The 18,890-nt window shown below is 41.9% G+C and overlaps 1 protein-coding gene across 5 annotated transcripts in view; it reads right to left on the bottom strand.

The window, feature by feature from the left end:
* Positions 1-18,890, bottom strand: part of TLK1 (tousled like kinase 1) — a 148,022-nt gene that overhangs the window by 20,743 nt on the left and 108,389 nt on the right. For all 5 annotated transcript variants that reach the window (XM_030580053.1, XM_030580054.1, XM_030580050.1 and 2 more), the window contains 4 exons: positions 9,424-9,521; positions 5,473-5,554; positions 4,175-4,266; positions 3,992-4,081 (listed from right to left, as the gene is read on the bottom strand). In XM_030580053.1, the coding sequence (XP_030435913.1) occupies positions 3,992-4,081; positions 4,175-4,266; positions 5,473-5,554; positions 9,424-9,521 (362 nt within the window). The remainder of the gene's footprint in view (positions 1-3,991; positions 4,082-4,174; positions 4,267-5,472; positions 5,555-9,423; positions 9,522-18,890) is intronic.

Here is an 18,890-nt window from a genome sequence, read left to right as displayed (position 1 = left end):
TGTCACCAGAAACCCTGTGACCATGTCGATGAGCCCCTTCAGGGTCTCGAACCTGTCCAGTTCTTTGGCCGACAAGGTGTCCAGGACTGCCCCAATAAACTCTTATGCGTTGTACCGGGACTAACGTGGACTTGGTGTCACTTACCAACAGGCCCAAAGTGGCGCATGTGGACAGGAGCGCCACGTGATCCCACATCTGTGACCAGGAGCTGCCCTTGACCAACCAGTCGTCCAGACAGGGGAAGATCTGGACCTCTCGGTGCCTGAGGTAGGCCGCCACCACCTACATATATTTTGTAAATACCCTGGGGGCAGTGGACAGGCCAAAACGGAGGACCGTAAATTGGTAGTGCTCCTGCCCCACCATGAAACGGAGGAAGCGTCTGTGCTCCTCGAATATATGAAAGTGGAAGTACGTGTCCTGTAGATCGAGGGCGACATACCAGTCCCTGGGACCCAGGGAGGGGATGATGGAGGCCAGGAAGACCATGCGGAACTTGAGTTTCACCATGTACCAGTTCAGGCCTCGCAGGTCCAAGATGTGCCTGAGCCCCACTTTGGCCTTCGGGCTAATGGAATAGTGGGAGTACTACCCCTTGCCTCTGAACTTCCCCGGTACTGCTTCCACTGCTCCTAGGCCCAGGAGCCGCCCCACCTCCTGCTCGAGCAGAGCCTCGTGCGAGGGGTCCCCCAGGAGGGACAGGGGCAGGGAGTGGTTGGGTGGGGAAGAAGTAAACTGGAGGGTGTAGCCCCGGGAGATGGCGTTGAGGACCCAACAGTCCAAGGTCAGCCGCGACCACTCTGGGAGGAAAGCACACAACCGATTGGAGAAGGGAAGCTTTACTGAGGGTGGATTCCTGATGAGAACTGGCAGGGTGCCCCATCAAAACTGCCTTTCCCCCGCTTGCTTGCCCTTGGAGGACCCAGGCTGGGGGGCAGGCCGAGACTGCCTCTGTGGGCGCCTCTTATAGTCCCGTGACTTCTTACAAGGGGTCTTGTATTTTGAATGGGTGGCCTGAGTGGGAGTCTGCTGCAGCTTGAACTTAGATTTAGCCAGAGCCAGAACACAGAGACCCAGAATCTAGAGAGTTGTGCATAAGTCTTTCAGGCCATGTAGCTTTTTATCTGTTCGTTCCACAGACAGAGCTTTGCCATCAATGGGTGGCCTGAAGGGAGGTCTGCGCCTTGCTTGACATCCCAGAGAACAGGAGCCATGATGCCCTTCTCATGGACACCGTGGAGGCCATGGACTCCAGGGCCATGTCCACTGCATCCGAACTGCCTGCAGGGTTGCCCTAGCAGCCGCTGTGCCCTCCTCCACCAGTGCTTTCAACTCCTTCCTTTCGCACTCCTGGAGGGAGTCCTCGAACTTGGGCAGGCAGCCCCACAGACTGAATTCATCGAATAAATTTTTCTTTCAAAGCATCCAGCCTCCTTGAATCTTTATTTTTCCAGGAAGGGCCTGGTTGGCCTTGCCGTTCCCTGTGGTTGACCGACTCGACCACCAGGGAGTTAGGAGCAGGGTGGGTGTATAAGTATTCATGCCCCTTAGTGGGGACAAAGTACTTGCATTCCGCTTTCTTAGAGATGGGGTCCAATGAGGCCAGGGTTTGTCACAGGGCATTTAAAATTTTCACCACCCCTTCATGGAGAGGCAAGGCCACCTTGCTCGGTGCCAAGGAGGACAGTCCGAGGGCTCCTTCAGCTTGATGCCACCCTTTTTAAGAGTTCCTGGTGGGCCCTAAAGTCTTTCTGCGGGATGGAGGGAGGAGGGGCCATAACTGCCTCATCCGGGGAGGGTGAGGAGGCCGGCATGGCATTTTGTATCCACTGGCACCAGAGGGTCCACCACCTGGTCGGTCTCCAGGCACGGTGCCAAGGATGCACATCTCACTGACTCTTTCCTCGGAGGTCTGGAGAGGGAGGCCGATGGTCCTTTAGAGGCTCCAGCCACTGAGCAAGCCCCACTGGGAGCTACGTTGGGAGCCACAGTGCCCACTGGTACCGCTGGACCAGCCACGGGGCCCGGTGCCACTGCATCAGCTATGGCACCAGCGGAGCCGGGTTTTCGGACTGGCGGGCCTGGCCCATCAATGGATGACTGCGAAGGGTGGCCGGGCAGCTATACGACTTGCTGCTGTCCCTGGCCAGGGAGGGGCATTGGCAACGATGCTGACCATGGGGCTACGATCCCGACGTGGAAGACCGTTACTGTCAGTAACAGCTGCTCCGCAATCGGCTCCGGGGGGCGAACCCGCAATGGTGAGACGACGGCGATCGATGGCCCCAGAGGCAGTGCCGTGGCGGGATGCCAAATGGGACCGATGTTGACGTTCATGCCATGACCGGCTGCAATAGCCCCTCCAAGATGAGGACTGCCTTGGTCCTGTCAATGTTTGCTCCTCAAGGCGGTGCAGTACCAACAGTCTCAGTCAGACGGAATCCAACCAGACAGCCTGGTGGGCGTCAAGGGCAATTCATGTGGACTTTGCCCTGAACAGAGGCTGGGTGGCAAACCACATCGGGAACTAACTAACTACAGGCACCATACATTGAACGAACAAGCAGTTTTGGAGATGAGCTACAGCAAAGCTTGCACAGAGCAGTTCCAAAGCACCTTCACTGGCAACAAGAAGAAACTGAGGGTAGGGGGAACGCGCAGTGCTCCTTATACAGCACCATGGAGGCTCCACTCCAGGGGTCGCTGGGGCGCTCCCCTACAGGTACTGCTAGGGGAAGAACTTCCGGCACTGGTGTATGTGCGAGCATGCACACCTACTGTGGAATACACTCTGTGACAAAGTTCCTCCTCTACCTTGGTGGGTCCTGCGCTTATTTGGCAGATGTGCTCACCTAAGTGATCTTCCCCACAGTCTGGGTCAACTTCTCCTGTGTCTGATCAGGAGCTGGGAGGTTTGGGGGGAACCTGGGCCCACCCTCTACTCCGGGTTCCAGCCCAGGGCCCTGTGGTTTGCAGCTGTCTATAGTGCCTCCTGTAACAGCTGCATGACAGCTACAACTCCCTGGGCTACTTCCCCATGGCCTCCTCCAAACACCTTCTTTATCCTCACCACAGGACCTTCCTCCTGGTGTCTGATAACGCTTGCACTCCTTAGTCCTCCAGCAGCACACCCTCTCACTCTCAGCTCCTTGCGCCTCTTGCTCCCAGCTTCTCACACCACTTCCTCTCCTCTGGCTCCCCGCTCCCTGACTGGAGTGAGCTCCTTTTTAAACCCAGGTGCCCTGATTAGCCTGCCTTGATTGGCTGCAGGTGTTCTAATCAGCCTGTCTGCCTTAATTGGTTCTAGCAGGTTCCTGATTACTCTAGTGCAGTCTCTGCTCTGGTCACTCAGGGAACAGAAAACTACTCATCCAGTAACCAGTATATTTGCCCTCTACCAGACTCCTGTACCCCACTGGCCTGGGTCTGTCACAACTCGAAGAAGAACTTTCCTTTTTGCAGACTTAGACAAGTTTCTTGATAACAAATGTAGTGTAATCTCTTACAGTGAAATTCTGTGCTGGGTCTCTTAAAGGTGCAGCCCAAGGGAAACATGGTAGTGGTTAAGGAAACTCCTAAACCTGGCTTCCACAAGGAACTGGAGAAGCCCCTGGTATAATAAAGACAGCCCTGGAGGTCAGTCTAAGTTGCAGTAGCTTCCCTCGGCTGTTCTATGGACTACAGTGCTACCTGGACTCACTTGCAGTACTGTGTGCTGCAGTTCATCCCAAATTACCCCTTATACGAGGGTGTCCCCGGAAAGCAGCCTTACGACTGTATTCCACAATGTCTGCACCATGGGGAATTTTTCCCCAGACAGAACTGGGGCTTTTAGAGCCCCTTTATATTATTGCTCCAGTCATTTTAGATAACGAGGCCAGAGCTGAGGTGAGGATCTCACCCTTAGTGTTCAAATACAGTCTTCATTTTAATATAAGGAAGGTATTAAAAATATTTGGAATGTTCTAAAATCAGTGTAATTTCACTTACGTATCTGTATCCAGGGAGAAGTAGTCATAGAGTTTAACTATCCTGGGATGATCCAGTTCTTTGTGTATTCTATACTCTCTGCAGGCATGTCTAAAGGAAAATGTTTAAGAGGTTTGTTAACTTTCCATGATCAACAGAACACAGGTCACTTTACCACAAGAATCCTAAATCATTAGTATTTACTTGTGGTAGTTTTCCTTCTTCTCGTCTCTCCAGCTTTTGTTAAGTTGGTGTATTTTCACAGCAGCGTATCTTTGTTCATAAAGATCAAAAGCCTAGAAAACCAGACATGGAACAATTACAACCAAAGATGACAAAAAAACAATACTCGAAAAGATCCAAATTCAGCATATAATCAACAGATCTACAGACAAATTAAGCAAAATGAAACTATACAGATGTGTTATAGAAAAACACTTCATAATCATGAAGACCCAGTTAATCTGAAGTATACAAAAACTTTATTATACAAGCAATACTACATGCAGTTTGTAGAGCCATGGTGTTGCATTAAATGGCTTATCATAACATTTATAATTTTGTTTCACTTTCCTCAGATATCTTCTTATCCAGGAAGACTTCTTTCAATTTTATATTCAGAAAAATAAATGTATCCAGAGAAGCTATGACTAACCAAGAGGTTACAACTATGTTTGAGTTCATAAAGGCTCATTTCAGTGGCAAGCGCTCCCTTCTATAGCTGGGATTAATTATCCAGGTCCAAAAGGACTAAAACATTTTTAAAATTTGTACCACAAGTCCCTAATTTTCCAATTTGCTGTAATGCATTTTCCTTAGTGTACATATCAGCAAGTCTACAGTCACAATCCTGGCTTCTTCCCTACTACCAATGGAGCCTTCATCTATTGATTATATAAGTAGGATCAGTGATGCTCAGCTCAGTGGTGCTCTCTCCCTCCATATATAAGCTAAGGGGTTTTTCCAGCCTTTGTTTAAGAAGTGCTACTGTATTAGAACCACAGTTGCCAACTTTCACACAGTAAATAAGCACACCGACTTTCACAATAAGCCAAAAATCGAGCTAATCCCATTTCAAAACAAGCCAATCCCTAAGAAACCCAACATTCTATGTAACTAGATCCCCCAGGCGTGCAGTCTGGGACTGTGGTGGGCCTGCTGTGCAGCCCTGACTGACTCTCTCCCCGCCTTGCCCTTCCTTGCCAGGAGATGATCAAAAAAAGAAGCAACAAGCTACAAGTTAAACAACCTACTATCCAAAAACTAGCCAACAGGCAACTCACAAGCCAATTAAGCCAAAACCAAGCCCAATTTCTGCATTTTTTTCACGAGTTTGGCATGTCTAGTTAGAACTCTCTTAGTCCGGGAGATCAAAAGTAAGAAACTTATTATATATATAAATTATAATTTAATTTAATTATTTAACTATTTGATTATATATATAAATAAACAAACATATGTGGCTATGAAATATTACATTAGCAGACCAAAATACAGATTACCTTATACACTTCACTGAAGCCACCTCGACCAAGTAAATGAAGTAACAAATATCGTTCATTTAATGTGGGATGATCTTTGAACCTTAAAAAGAAAGTAGGAAGACTTCAAATAATTGTTTGAGAGCAATTTCAAGCTCTACTCTAGGTCCTTTCATATTATTTTCATCTAATTTATCTGAGTATTGTTTTATAAGGAAAAAAAATCCTGTTCAGCAATATTCTACTAAATACAATTTTATGGCAGCACTGTGTAATACAGCTATGCAGTTTTTAAAACAGTAAATTAGTGTTTTCATTCCATAATATCAAATCAACAACTGCTACCAAACACTGCCATTCAGCCACTTAGTTTTGTTCAAGTCTTTTTTTTTCATTTTTGAGAGATTATGAAAACCATCTTAAGTTTTACCATTAAGCTTTTAACTGTTTATATTCTTATTATACACGAGTTGAGTCCAATGACAAACAAATTTTCAGCTGTTCTTTTGGGTATGTACTGTCTGGGAAACAAGTGTTCTTGTTTTTCAAATTTTCAAATTTTATTGGATCAGTAACAAGACAAATTATATTTTCTATTTGCTTTTTACATCTAGTTCCAGTTTCTTGTTTGTTTTCAAAAGAAAAACAAACCCAAAATATTTCTTAACATTCCTTTTCCCCTCTCACATCCCTCAGCTTAGCCTTTGTCCCATGTACTCCAAGGAAGATAAGACACCAGGAAGGTGGTTTAATTAGGCTGCAACTTTAAGTAAACCACCTGGGACCTATTTGGCTATAAATTGTCCAGCAAGGTCACCCTTTCTCGATAATCTGTTCGACCCACACCAACAGCTCCCTACCCCATAAAGATGTTGGAACTCTACCACCCTTCCCTCATACAAGGGTAAAGGGAGTGGAGAAGAGGGGGTTATGTCCGTACTACGCCAAACATTCGGAGCGCCAACCTCATTCTCCACTTTCTTTACGAGATGCCTTCTCCTAATCCACTTCCAATTCCAGTGAATCAGGGAAGCGGACCATTTTGGAACAATTACGTGCACTGCACACCTATCAAGTTGCAATAAAATTAATTTTACAACCTACCCCCCCCTTTCAGGTCCCTGGGATGCTGAGAGGAAGTTGAAAATTATATTTTACCCATGCCACACTTCACTGAGGGAAAATTTCATTCCTTCCCAGCCCCAAAACTAGTGATACCCACAGAAAGGCCCCAAAATCCATTCTTACTCTAATCGCAGGAGGAGGGAGAGGAAGCTTTCCTTCTCAGCACAGAATGGCATCCCAGGGCAGGGTTTATAATTCCTCCCTTTGTATGCAAGCGAGACAGAGGCTTATGCTGCACTCTTCTGTCCAACCAACGAGTCACAGAGCTCCTCCACAAGCCCATAAGGAGGCAAAGTGTCCATACGGAGGAGAGGGCTCATGTACAAGTTCTTAAAGGGGCCAAGGGTTTTCTGTCTCCTGTTGGCCCAGCCAAAGCACGTCCCTGCTGCCCTGATACTGATCTGAAGCTTCTCACTAAGGTTCTGGCCCCAAAACAGGAAGTATGAGAGGAGGATGTCTGCTGGGACTGGGATCATCTCTATATGGAGGTGTCTTCAGAACTCATGACTGAGTGGGACGTGGGACAGTCTCAGACAGCCCTTGGGTCAGCCCAAGAATATCTGAGCTCTGGCCAGCTCAGCACACAGGCTCATACAGCTGCAAATAGTTAGCACTAGTTTTGGGAATGAATTGATTATTTTTTTACCAAAATGTGGGATTTCCTAAATTTACATCTGTAGCACTTTATATTATTGTAATATGTTTCTTCAACAATGAATTGTGGCAATTCTTTATATTTTTATAGCATCCTGTTCCTAACAGTCATATGTGTAACTCATCAGCCTTTTTGAATCTGTTCATTTCCCACTAACATTTTCAGGTTGCTGGGCTTAGCTATCTTCTACCATGGACCTCTTCCCACCCACTCAGAACTAACAAGGGTAAAGTAGTCCTAGTATTTGTGCCTAGGAGAAAGTCAATTTGTTCATGTTCATACTGTAACAAACTCCATGAATCCATCAGGCTTTTTAAGACGGGACAGGGTTTGTGTATTTCTCCTTCATAAACTATGCAATTTTGTTTTTAACTGTTGATCAGATGAGTACAGAGTTATGACAGAGATCCATGTTAAGAATAATCCTAGTAGGTATGATTCTTGTATTTTTGTAGCTGGAGCTATGTATTTCTCATCCGCAGTACTGGGACCTTTAACCAAATCTTCTTACAATTGTGCACTCACCATGTGTGTATTAAGAATCCTTTCACAACGTTGGTTCAATCACAGTGGTGAGACATTGCTATGTAATTTTCTCTCTCTGGTCTGGGACTGCTTCCTTATAGTTTTCTGTAGAATTTATGTAAGGCCTTGCATGTTAGGGTTTGCCAGTAGCTGGGTTTTTATGTTTATCTGAAAGTGTGGGTTGGAAGTATTTTGGAATAGCCACAGTAACATGTAGTTACTAGAAATAACAAGTACATTACTATCTACTGTGGCCATCTATGAAACATCAAAAGTTTTATTTCTCATTATCGAAATGTATTTGTATGTTCACAAAAACTTTTGTCTAAGAAAAACAACACACTTTAAAAGCAGATAGTTAAATGTATCACCAACTAAATTCAGGGTATCAGATATAACAGTGGGGTTGATTTCATGGCTCTAGCGACACAGTGTCCTCCAGGAGTACCAGAAGTAGAGTATCCAATCTATTTTTTAAGTGATGGTACACACTTACTTCCATCCGCACAACACACACACAAGGTAGGAAGTTTTTCATTTTCCAACACAGCATTTATAATCATCTACTGCAGAAAATCAGCACTGAAGTACATGGACTCCTAGAGAGCCTGTGTAACAGGTATTGTTCTCAATTTCAGAACAGGAAGCATAGTTGGAGCTTTTCTACCCAGGTACTATGGTTGCCAACCTTCCAGGAATTCAAGATTAATCTTTAATGAAAGATTATGTCAGGTGATGAAGCCTCCAGGAATTCATCCAATCAGAACTGGCAACCATACCAGGTACTATTGCATAGGATAGCCAAAACCTGCCATTCTCCAAGAAACAGTAATTTCCTTCTTGTTGATCCTGTTTTTTTTTTATTTTAAGTATGCTTTCTTCTTAAAATTAAGCAAATGTTCAGATCAGCTGAGTTATATACATTGGACAGCTACCTAATGTCTAGAATTTTCCCAGCATATGGCAACCATTAAAAATATTATTGATATCCAATTGCATTACTGTGGGCTTCAACACTTTTGGAAGTGCTGAAACCATATATGTATAGTTTCATTATAGCCAAGAGTAAACATAAAATTGAACTTTCTGTATCCTCTACCATTATAGAGGAGTTCACTTTACTCAGTTCTGTAATATATATGAGTCACAGTTAATTCTAGATGCAAGTTTTATCTTACAATAGATTACCACACAAATTCAAATGTTGCAACAGATATCAGTAACATATGCATGGACTTAGTCATCTGCTTTTCTGCGCTTTCTGGAGCTTTGATAAATATGTGAACAATACTGCAGTAGAGTTAGTGTTACACAAACATAAAATTTCCACAAGTGCATCAAGATTTCACCATGTCTGTAGGTATTACTTTCAGATGAGTGGGTTGCTTTAGACTCCCCCATAACTATTTTTATGTCAGAACTGTGATGTAGCAAGTTTAAGATGTTCTGCATTTTCAACTCTACAAGCTCAATCCCTCATATGCCCTGTAAAATTATTAACCATTATTTGTAGGTAAAATTAGTCCATTTAAGACAAGATAAATATAAAACCAGGGAGAACACCTAATAAAAAGTTATAATACATGCTGTTCAATTTTGGGGAATGTAGTTTTAAACTATGTTATGTTTTTAAGAATAAAATGAGAAATTAAAATCTAGTGGCTTACTGTGAATTATCTTCATTGTTTATTCTTTTGAGTTCTCGTATGTGAAGATTTCTAACTCTTTCCAAACGTTCAAGTTCTGCTTGTATTTCGGCTTCCTCCTGCAGATGAAATGAATGAACAATAAAAGCTCAATTTACTCACTGTTTGAAAAGAATATTTTTACCCATGCATCAATACTGGTAGTGATGGAGGAACATTACATTAGAAAATCCTGCTGAACCAGAAAACAGAACTGCTTTTCTTTTAAGGCCTGAAAAATACAGAGATAAGGCATAAGCCTATTTCAAGGAATCCTTCTCTCCATGAAGCTTATAAGTAATGGGATGTTCGTTTTTGTCCTGCACTGTGGGGACACTATTCAAACTGAGTGCCAGCTGGTTTTGTACCTCAGCCAGCGAGAGAGATTACCTGGGTCTGAAATTGATGTACAGTATGGAAAAAAATTGAGATATGTGCAATTTTAGAAAAGATGCTTTAAAATATTTTAAAGCTCAAGTGTGAAACAAGGCAAGACTATGCAAGAATATTCTGTGACAAAGTTCCTCCTCTACCTTGGTGGGTCCTGCGCTTATTTGGCAGATTTGCTCACCTAAGTGATCTTCCCCACAGTCTGGGTCAACTTCTTCTGTGTCTGATCAGGAGTTGGGAGGTTTGGGGGGGAACCCGGGCCTGCCCTCTACTCCGGGTTCCAGCCCACGGCCCTGTGGTTTGCAGCTGTCTATAGTGCCTCCTGTAACAGCTGCATGACAGCTACAATTCCCTGGGCTACATCCCCATGGCCTCCTCCAAACACCTTCTTTATCCTCACCATAGGACCTTCCCTCCTGGTGTCTGATAACGCTTGTACTCCTTAGTCCTCCAGCAGCACACTCTCTCACTCTCAGCTCCTTGCGCCTCTTGCTCCCAGCTCCTCACACCGCTTCCCCTCCTCTGGCTCCCCCCTCCCTGACTGGAGTGAGCTCCTTTTTAAACCCAGGTGCCCTGATTAGCCTGCCTTGATTGGCTGCAGGTGTTCTAATCAGCCTGTCTGCCTTAATTGGTTCTAGCAGGTTTCTGATTACTCTAGTGCAGCCCCTGCTCTGGTCACTCAGGGAACAGAAAACTACTCACCCAGTGACCAGTATATTTGCCCTCTACCAGACTCCTGTACCACACTGGCCTGGGTCTGTCACAATTCATAATAATCTAAATATTATTTAGTTAAGCATTTGATCTCTAACGCTGATCAAAGAATACTTATTTAGTTTGAGTTCTCCCATTTGTGTGTTACCAAGATCACAAATGCAGAATGTACGTTGTCAAAGATTTACAGTGGGATTTTCAAAAGCACCTAGGGGAATCAGGAGCAAAACCTCTAATTTAGGCACCTTTGAAAATCTCATCTTTACTCTACCATACTTGTCTATTCAAACATCCTTTAGTTACAATTCATTTATATCAATGACACTCAGACAGAGGCTTACAAGCCACAAGTGGCTCTTCAATGCAGCTCTTTGCAGCACACGATATTAAAACACTGTGTGACTGGTTAATAACTTAGATTGGTTAATAATTAAATCAAGATGATTTTACTATGTTATTAACCAATTAAGTTATCAATTTGCACTAAGTTAAAAACTTACTTGCTTTGAGTTTTTTAATATTATTCATTGTTAAAGATAGATATATATATAGATATATATATATAGATATATAGATAGATATATGAAAAACAATGAATTCACACTGATGTGGTTCTCTTGAGTATCACTGATTTATATCCTGTAGTACAAGTACACTATTTAATGGTGTTTAACTTGCAGGAAGACAGATATCTATAACTGACATTCTACCATCAGTAAACATGCTTCCTACAAGTAGAAAATGAGTTTAACAAGTTGAAAATTTAATTTAAATATAAAATCATTGCACCAGCATCATCATCTTATTACTATGACTACTGTACTGTCAATGGAATACACCCTTTATTAGCTTTCGTAGTGTTCCAATCAAGTAGTATTTTGCACATATCTCAGATTAAGGCATTTCTAAACTATTTCAGAATAAACACTGTGAAAGGAAAGTTTAGAACTTTATTACTATTTTCAAAGAAAGGTAGATTAAAAAAATACTTGAGTATTTTTACATTTTTGTCCTAAAATGACAATAAAATCATACTGGTATGCCCTCTACTCCACCTTTCACACATGTAATGTCCAGCATGAGAGTTGAGTATGAACAAGGCTGTTAGATTTAACCTAGCCAAACTGGGAATCAAGGATTTTGAGAATTTCTGAGCTTCAGTGAGAAGTGCTTTTAAAATGTGGATCCTCAAAAGAACAGAGAAATTATATCTGAAATCCTGTTTATGTTAATAGAGAATGAATATCATAAAACCTGAAAATCAATGCTGGCAGATAATGAACTATTCATTTTAAAAAAATAGGTGAACATGGAACATTAAAAGTATCAACCTACAATTTTTTTCTTTATAAACAAAAGGATTGTGAAATGTTAATGAAAGTTTATTTAGCATAGTGTCTACATTATATTTTATCCATTGACATACTGTGTTCATAAGAACGGCCATACTGGGTCAGACCAACGGTCCATCTAGCCCAGTATCCTATCTTCCAACAGTGGTTAATGCCAGGTGCCCCAGAGGGAATGAAAAGTTAAACATCAGGTGATCCATTCACTGTTGCTCATTCTCAGCTTCTGGCAAACTGAGGCTGGGGACAACATCCCTGCCCATCCTGGCTAATAATCATTGATGGACCAATCCTCCATGAATTTTCTAGTTTTTTTTTTAATCCTGTAACAGTCTTGGCCTTCACAACATCCTTTGGCAAAGAGTTCCACAGGTTTATTGTGCGTTGTGTGAAGAAATACTTCCTTTTTGTTTGTTTTAAACCTGCTGCCTATTAATTTCATTTGGTGACCCCAATTTCTGGAGTTATGAGGAGTAAATAACACCTCCTTATTTACTTTCTCCACACCAGTCATGATTTTATAGACCTCAATCATATCCCCCATTAACTGTCTCTTTTCCAAGCTGAAAAGTCCCAGTCTTATTAATCTCTCCTCATATGAAAGCCATTCCATACCCCTAATCCTTTTCGTTACTCTTTTCTGAACCTTTTCCAATTCCAATATATCTTTTTTGAGACGGGGTGACCACATCTGTATGCAGTATTCAAGATGTGGGTGTACCAGGAATTTATATAGCGGCAATATGATATTTGTCTTATTATCCATCCCTTTCTTAATGACTCCCAACATTTTGTTCGCTTTTTTGACTGCCGCAGCACATTGAGAGGATGTTTTCAGAGAACTATCCACAATGATCTCAAAATCTCTTTCTTGAGTGGTAACAGCTAATTTAGACCCCATCGTTTTATATGTATAGTTGAGATGTTTTTCAATGTGCATTATTTCGCATTTATCAACATTGCATTTCATCTGCCATTTTGTTGCCCAGTCACCCGGTTTTGAGAGATCCTTTTGTAGCTCTTCGCAGTCTGCCTGGGCCTTAACTATCTTGAGTAGTTTTGTATTATTTGCAAATTTTGCCACCTCACTGTTTACTCCTTTTTCCAGATCATTTACGAATATGTTGAATAGGACTGGTCCCGGTACAGACCCCTGGGAGGTCACCACTATTTACCAGTCTGAAAACTGACCATTTATTCCTACCCTTTGTTTCCTATCTTTTAACCAGTTACCAATCCATGAGAGTACCTTCCCCCTTATCCCATGATAGCTTACTTTGCTTAAGAGCCTTTGGTGAGAGACCTTGTCAAAAGCTTTCTGAAAATCTAAGTACACTATATCCACTGGATCCCTGTTGTCCACATGCTTGTTGACTCCCTAAAAGAATTCCAGCAGATTGATGAGGCATGATTTCCCTTTATAAAAACCATATTGACTCCTTCCCAACAAATTATGTTCATCTATGTATCTGATAATTTTCTTTTTTTATAGTTTCAACCAGTTTGCCTGGTATTGAAGTCAGGCTTACTGGTCTGTAATTTCCGGGATCACCTCAGGAACCCTTTTAAAAATTGACGTCATATTAGCTATCCTCCAGTCATTTGGTACAGAAGCTGATTTAAATGATAGGTTACAGACTACAGTTAGTAGTTCTGCCATTTCACATTTGAGTTCCTTCAGAACTCTTGGCTGACTATCACTTCATAATTGTGACAATACAATGTGTGATTCTGCCAGATTACTGAGCGCCATTGTTTCCACAGAACTAGACTTGCATGAAGTGGAGGGGAGCTGACAGCCTAGGCTCAGTGGAATGACCCACTAAAGGAATAGAATACCTTTCTTTGCAACTACAAGTTTATAATGTGAAACATTAGAATAAATTTATTGGTAAATTGATCTACACTTGGTTCAACAGAAAATGTCAGAGGGCATGTTTTCATATTTTCCCTGTACTATTTGTTACATGTTTCCACTCTAGATAATTCTGCTTAGAAAGTTCAAATTAATTGGAACATGATTTAGAAAGAATGATAATACCTTACTCTAGAATAACTGCCTCTTCGGTTAACCTTTATAATTATGAAGTGGATTGGAAATCAATCCACACACAAAAGCAAGTAATTATGGAATTACTCTAAGATGACACTAAGAAAAATGTCGCCTAGGAAAGAAGTGTTACCTATACTGCATAATTGACTCAAAACTATGCTGTTGCTATCTGGAATATAAATTAAATGAGTATATCTCCAAGTCTTAAGACACAGATCAATCAGAAGACTGCCAATGGAATCAAGAATCTCTCCCCATGACAGACAGGGCAAAAAACTATCTGAAAGGTAAATTTTTATTCTGACAAGAAGGACCAAATCCCCAATTTTCAGCAGCTGGTTAGTGCAAGATGCCTCTTCTGCTGGCAAAACTAAGTTGAGTATTTGCTTTTCCTAGTATAAAATACTATTTGCATTTTCCTGTTTGTATGCTGTTAACAAGCTAATTTTTGCATATTTAGCTGCACCCTGGCAGCTCTCAGGTGAATACCCTGAAATGATATGCAGTTTCTCATAAGCCACTAGTCTTCTATAAAGAATTTGACACACACACCTTCTTAAAAAAACACCCGTTTGTCTCTTCTTGTCCCTGTTATTCTCAGAGACTACAGGGATGGGGGATCCTATTATTGCCTCTTTTGAATTTCTGTTCATATACTATGCAATTCAGTGGTTCTCAAAATGTGGTTCATTAGACCAGTGTTATAGTCCAAAGAGAACTGGCTGGTGTCACAGTTTCCAGATGTTACTTTAGACACTAAGGTTTTGAATACCTGTAAACAGAAAAGAACCAGCTAAGCTCTGTCTCCTGCAGGTCACTGCTATGTAAAAAGGTAAGAACAAGAACTATGAGGATCTAGCAGGAGAGAAATTTCTTGAGGAACTGGAGAACAAGAGGAACATTTGTAAGCACCATACCCAGGGGAGCAAAGAAAGGAGCAACATGAAAGCATTTAGAGAGTGAAGAGAAGAAGGACCTGGCAGCAAAGAACCAGATGGAGAGAAGGTATGCAGATGGAAAGAAGGAAGAGAGTTAGGGCAGCAGAGAAACACATACCAAGAGAACACTAGGAGATGAAAATAAAAAATGAAAAGCAAAAAGGAGACTGATTATTTTTTTCTAAGAAAAGGACATCTATCACATTATAGAGTTACAAATAAATATTTTTCTATTACTACTTTTTAGAGACACACACAGACTTATTCTGCCACTGATTAATTTAGCTTTATTTTTTAAGCCAAGCCATTAGTGAACATGGACATATACTTGCTTATATACAGAATTCAAATGTACAAAATATAAATATAATAATGTATATATAAAATCAATGCAAAGACAAGTCTAGAAACCTTGAGTTTTGGTGTGAAAAATAAAATCTACATTTTTTTTGGTTTTAAACTAGACGTCCTACTTTGGTGATTTTGACAACTTCCTTGACTTACAACTAATTTTAATATGAAGTAAATTGAGACACTTTAGTGAAACTTAAAAATGTCTACCTGCAAGGAAGCTATCAGTAGACACATAAACATTGGATTTAAGCTTTCATTTTAGTTCTCTTGTGTTGCTGCATTAGCTTCAGCCAAATAACCAGACCAGGTATATTACTCAATTCTAAAATGAAACACAGAATTATTTACAAGTAAAATAGTTTATAATTTTTAAGCATATGCTTAGCTTTTCCCATTTGAATGGTCCCTCTCTATAACAAAGGAACTGCTCACATGAGTAAAGTTAGGCATGTGTGTAAATCTTTGTAGCAGTGGGGCCTTAAATGCTTTTTTAACAATCTACGTACAATAACTCAACTGTTGCTGAGTCACTGACTGACAAAAAGCGTTTCCCCAAGAATAGTGTTTCCAATTTTCTTCTTAAGCACAAGAAGAGTCAAATACATTTATCTTGATTAATTAAAACTAAATATATTTTCTTCTATTTTTCAAGAAAAATGTTTAAGAAACAAATAAAAAGTAACCATGCCAAGACAGAAATGAATGTCGAAAAAACAGTGATATTGGAAAATGTAGATCAGACGCCCAGATAACTAAGGCCATTAACGGTACTCTGCCAAGCAAGAATGAATAATAACCAAGCCTGAGTTTTTATGTTTAATGCCTCTACTAATCAAACTATGAGGTGATATATATTTTAACATTTTAAAATCCCCCTTTCCTTCCTTTGTGACACCCTTCTGGCATTTACTGGCTGACTGAAGCTATTCCAGAATGTGACAAATACCAAAACTGTCATTGCATCCTAGTCTATCCATGGTATTTATGATGTTATAGAATGATGCATTCTCAGATCTTTATTGAGTCAAAAAGTATGATAAGAATGCACAGATTCAACTGCAGTCACAATATGACATATAATTTCCATCTTGAAACGATAAATACAATTGAAAATAAAGGGTTTGTAAAACTTATTTCTGTGCTGAATGCCCCTGTCAGCTTGGTTAGTCAGGATATTCAGCAAAGGTATTTGACCTTAAATCAATTTTCATTTTTGCTTTAAAACACATTGTTAAAGGAAAGGCTGAATTCACGAATTATTCTAACAGAGGAAATTCATAACAAGAATAAAGCATAACAGCGTGCCTGGACTTATGGACAGGGTATTGCCAGGACACCATATTTACTTCCACAGCATTGTTTCTTCTGTACACATACAAACTTGACAGATTCTAACATTCAGAGGTGTGACACTAGACCACACAAAGCAACATTACACCAATTCAGTTAGCATAATCTGGACCTAAACATTTTTAAACAAAAGAGAAATTCTTAATCTCCCTTGAGGCTGAAATGTGGCAGTTCTGGAAATGAAGACAGCCAGAGGGGAGAAACAAGAAGTTTTATTTGCATAAATAGAACATTGCTTGGTTACCAACGGTCTTGCTATTTCCATTCTAAATTTTTTCACATTAACAATTCTAATTGTCGTATGTGTATAACATTCCTGCTAGGGCTATGATTCTGTCACAGAGGTCAGAGATTCCATGACTTTCCAGGACCTCCATGAGGTATGGCTGGAGCAGCTATCAGCCTCGAGGTGGCCAGCCCCAGGCGGGGGGGACATGGGAAACACCGGGAACAGCTGACCAGGGCCGGTTCCAGGCCACAGCGCGCCAAGCACGTACTTGGGGCGGCACACCGGGGGGGCGCTCTGCCGATTGCTGGGAGGGCAGCAGGCGGCTCCGGTTGACCTGCTGCAGGTGTTTCTGCGGATGGTCCGGCGGCTCTGGTGGACCTCCTGCAAACACGCCTGCGGCAGCTCCACCAGAGCCACAGGACCATCGGACCCTCCGCAGAAACGCCTGTGGGAGGTCCACCGGAGCCACGGGACTGGCAAGCGGCAGAGTGCCCCCCGCGGCGTGCCGCTGTGCTTGGGGCCGCAAAATTGCTAGTTCCGGCCCTGCAGCTGACCAGCAGCCAGCCCTACCCCGGGTGAAGGGAATCTGAAACACCTGATCTGTAACAGTCTGGAGGGCCGCTGGAGCAGTGACTGGGGTTGGGTCAGCCCCCCTCGGGCTGGAGCTGCAGCAGGGGGCTGAAGCAGCTACAAGCCCCATTAGTGCTCTGTTTGTTGCCCTTCCTCCCTACCCCCCCAGGTATTTTTAGTAAAAGTCAGGACAGGTGACGGCCAATAAACACAATTTCCTGAAAGCCTGTGACCTATCCCGACTTTTACTAAAAATACCCATGAGGGAATCATATCCTTATCCATTGCACCTTGCACTGAAGCTAAGAACTGCAGTAATATGCCCTTTTCATAAGCAGAGATCAGAAGTGTGATTTAGTGGAAATGACAATGAGGTATGGAGCACCTCACTGCAAGAAGCTGAGTCCCCTCAACTCTCAATGACCTCATCTGTGGGGCCTACAGAAAGAGAACAGTAGTGTTGCTTATATTGATATTTCATATTTAATGTATTATTACATAGCTGATAAAATCTATATGCAGAAAATACCATTAATGCCAAAACAAAAATTAAAAGTCACCCTGTCTGTACCAGTCTCATTTGATAAATTATACCCATTGTGTCAACCTCATCATCTAGTACAGTCCCCTGCACTCAAGGCAGGACTAAGTATTATCTAGACCATCCCTGACAGGTGTTTGTCCAACGTGCTCTTAAAAATGCCCAATGATGGAGATTCCACAACTTCCCTAGGCAATTTATTCCAGTGCTTAACCACTCTGACAGTTAGGAAATTTTTCCTGATGTCCAACCTAAACCCTTTGCTTCCTGTCCTATCTATAGAGGTTAAGAACAACAATTTTTCTCCCTCCTCATTGTAACAACCTTTTATGTACTTGAAAACTGTTATGTCCCCTCTCAGTCTTCTCTTCTACAGACTAAACAAATCCAATTTTTTCAATCTTCCCTCTAGACCTTTAATCATTTTTGTTGCTCTTCTCTGGACTTTCTCCAATTTGTCTATATCCCTTCCTGAAATGTAGCTCCCAGAACTGGACACAATACTCCAGTTGAGGCCTAATCAGAGAGGAGTAGAGTGGAAGAATTACTTCTTGTGTCCTGCTTATAACACTCCTAATACATCCCAGAATGACGCTTGCTTTTTTTGCAACAGCGTTACACTGTTGACTCATATTTCGCTTGTGGTCCCCTATGACCGCCCAGATCCCTTTCCACAGTACTCCTTCCTAGGCAATCATTTCCCATTTTGTATGTGTGCAACTGATTGTTCCTTCCTAAGTGGAGTACTTTGCATTTGTCCTTACTGAATTTCATCCTAGTTACTTCAGACCATTTCACCAGTTTGTCCAGATCATTTTGAATTTTAATCCTATCCTCCAAAGCACTGGCAACCCCTCCCAGCTTCGTATCACCCGCAAACTTTATAAGTGTACTCTCTATGCTGTTATCTAAATCACTGATGAAGATATTGAACAGAACTGGACGCAGAACCAATCCCTGT

This window comes from Gopherus evgoodei, chromosome 11 (genome assembly GCF_007399415.2).
Source record: "Gopherus evgoodei ecotype Sinaloan lineage chromosome 11, rGopEvg1_v1.p, whole genome shotgun sequence".
Lineage (NCBI taxonomy): Eukaryota > Metazoa > Chordata > Testudines > Testudinidae > Gopherus > Gopherus evgoodei.
The sequence above is the reverse complement of the archived record's forward strand: the minus strand, read 5'-3'. Positions and strand labels throughout refer to the sequence as shown.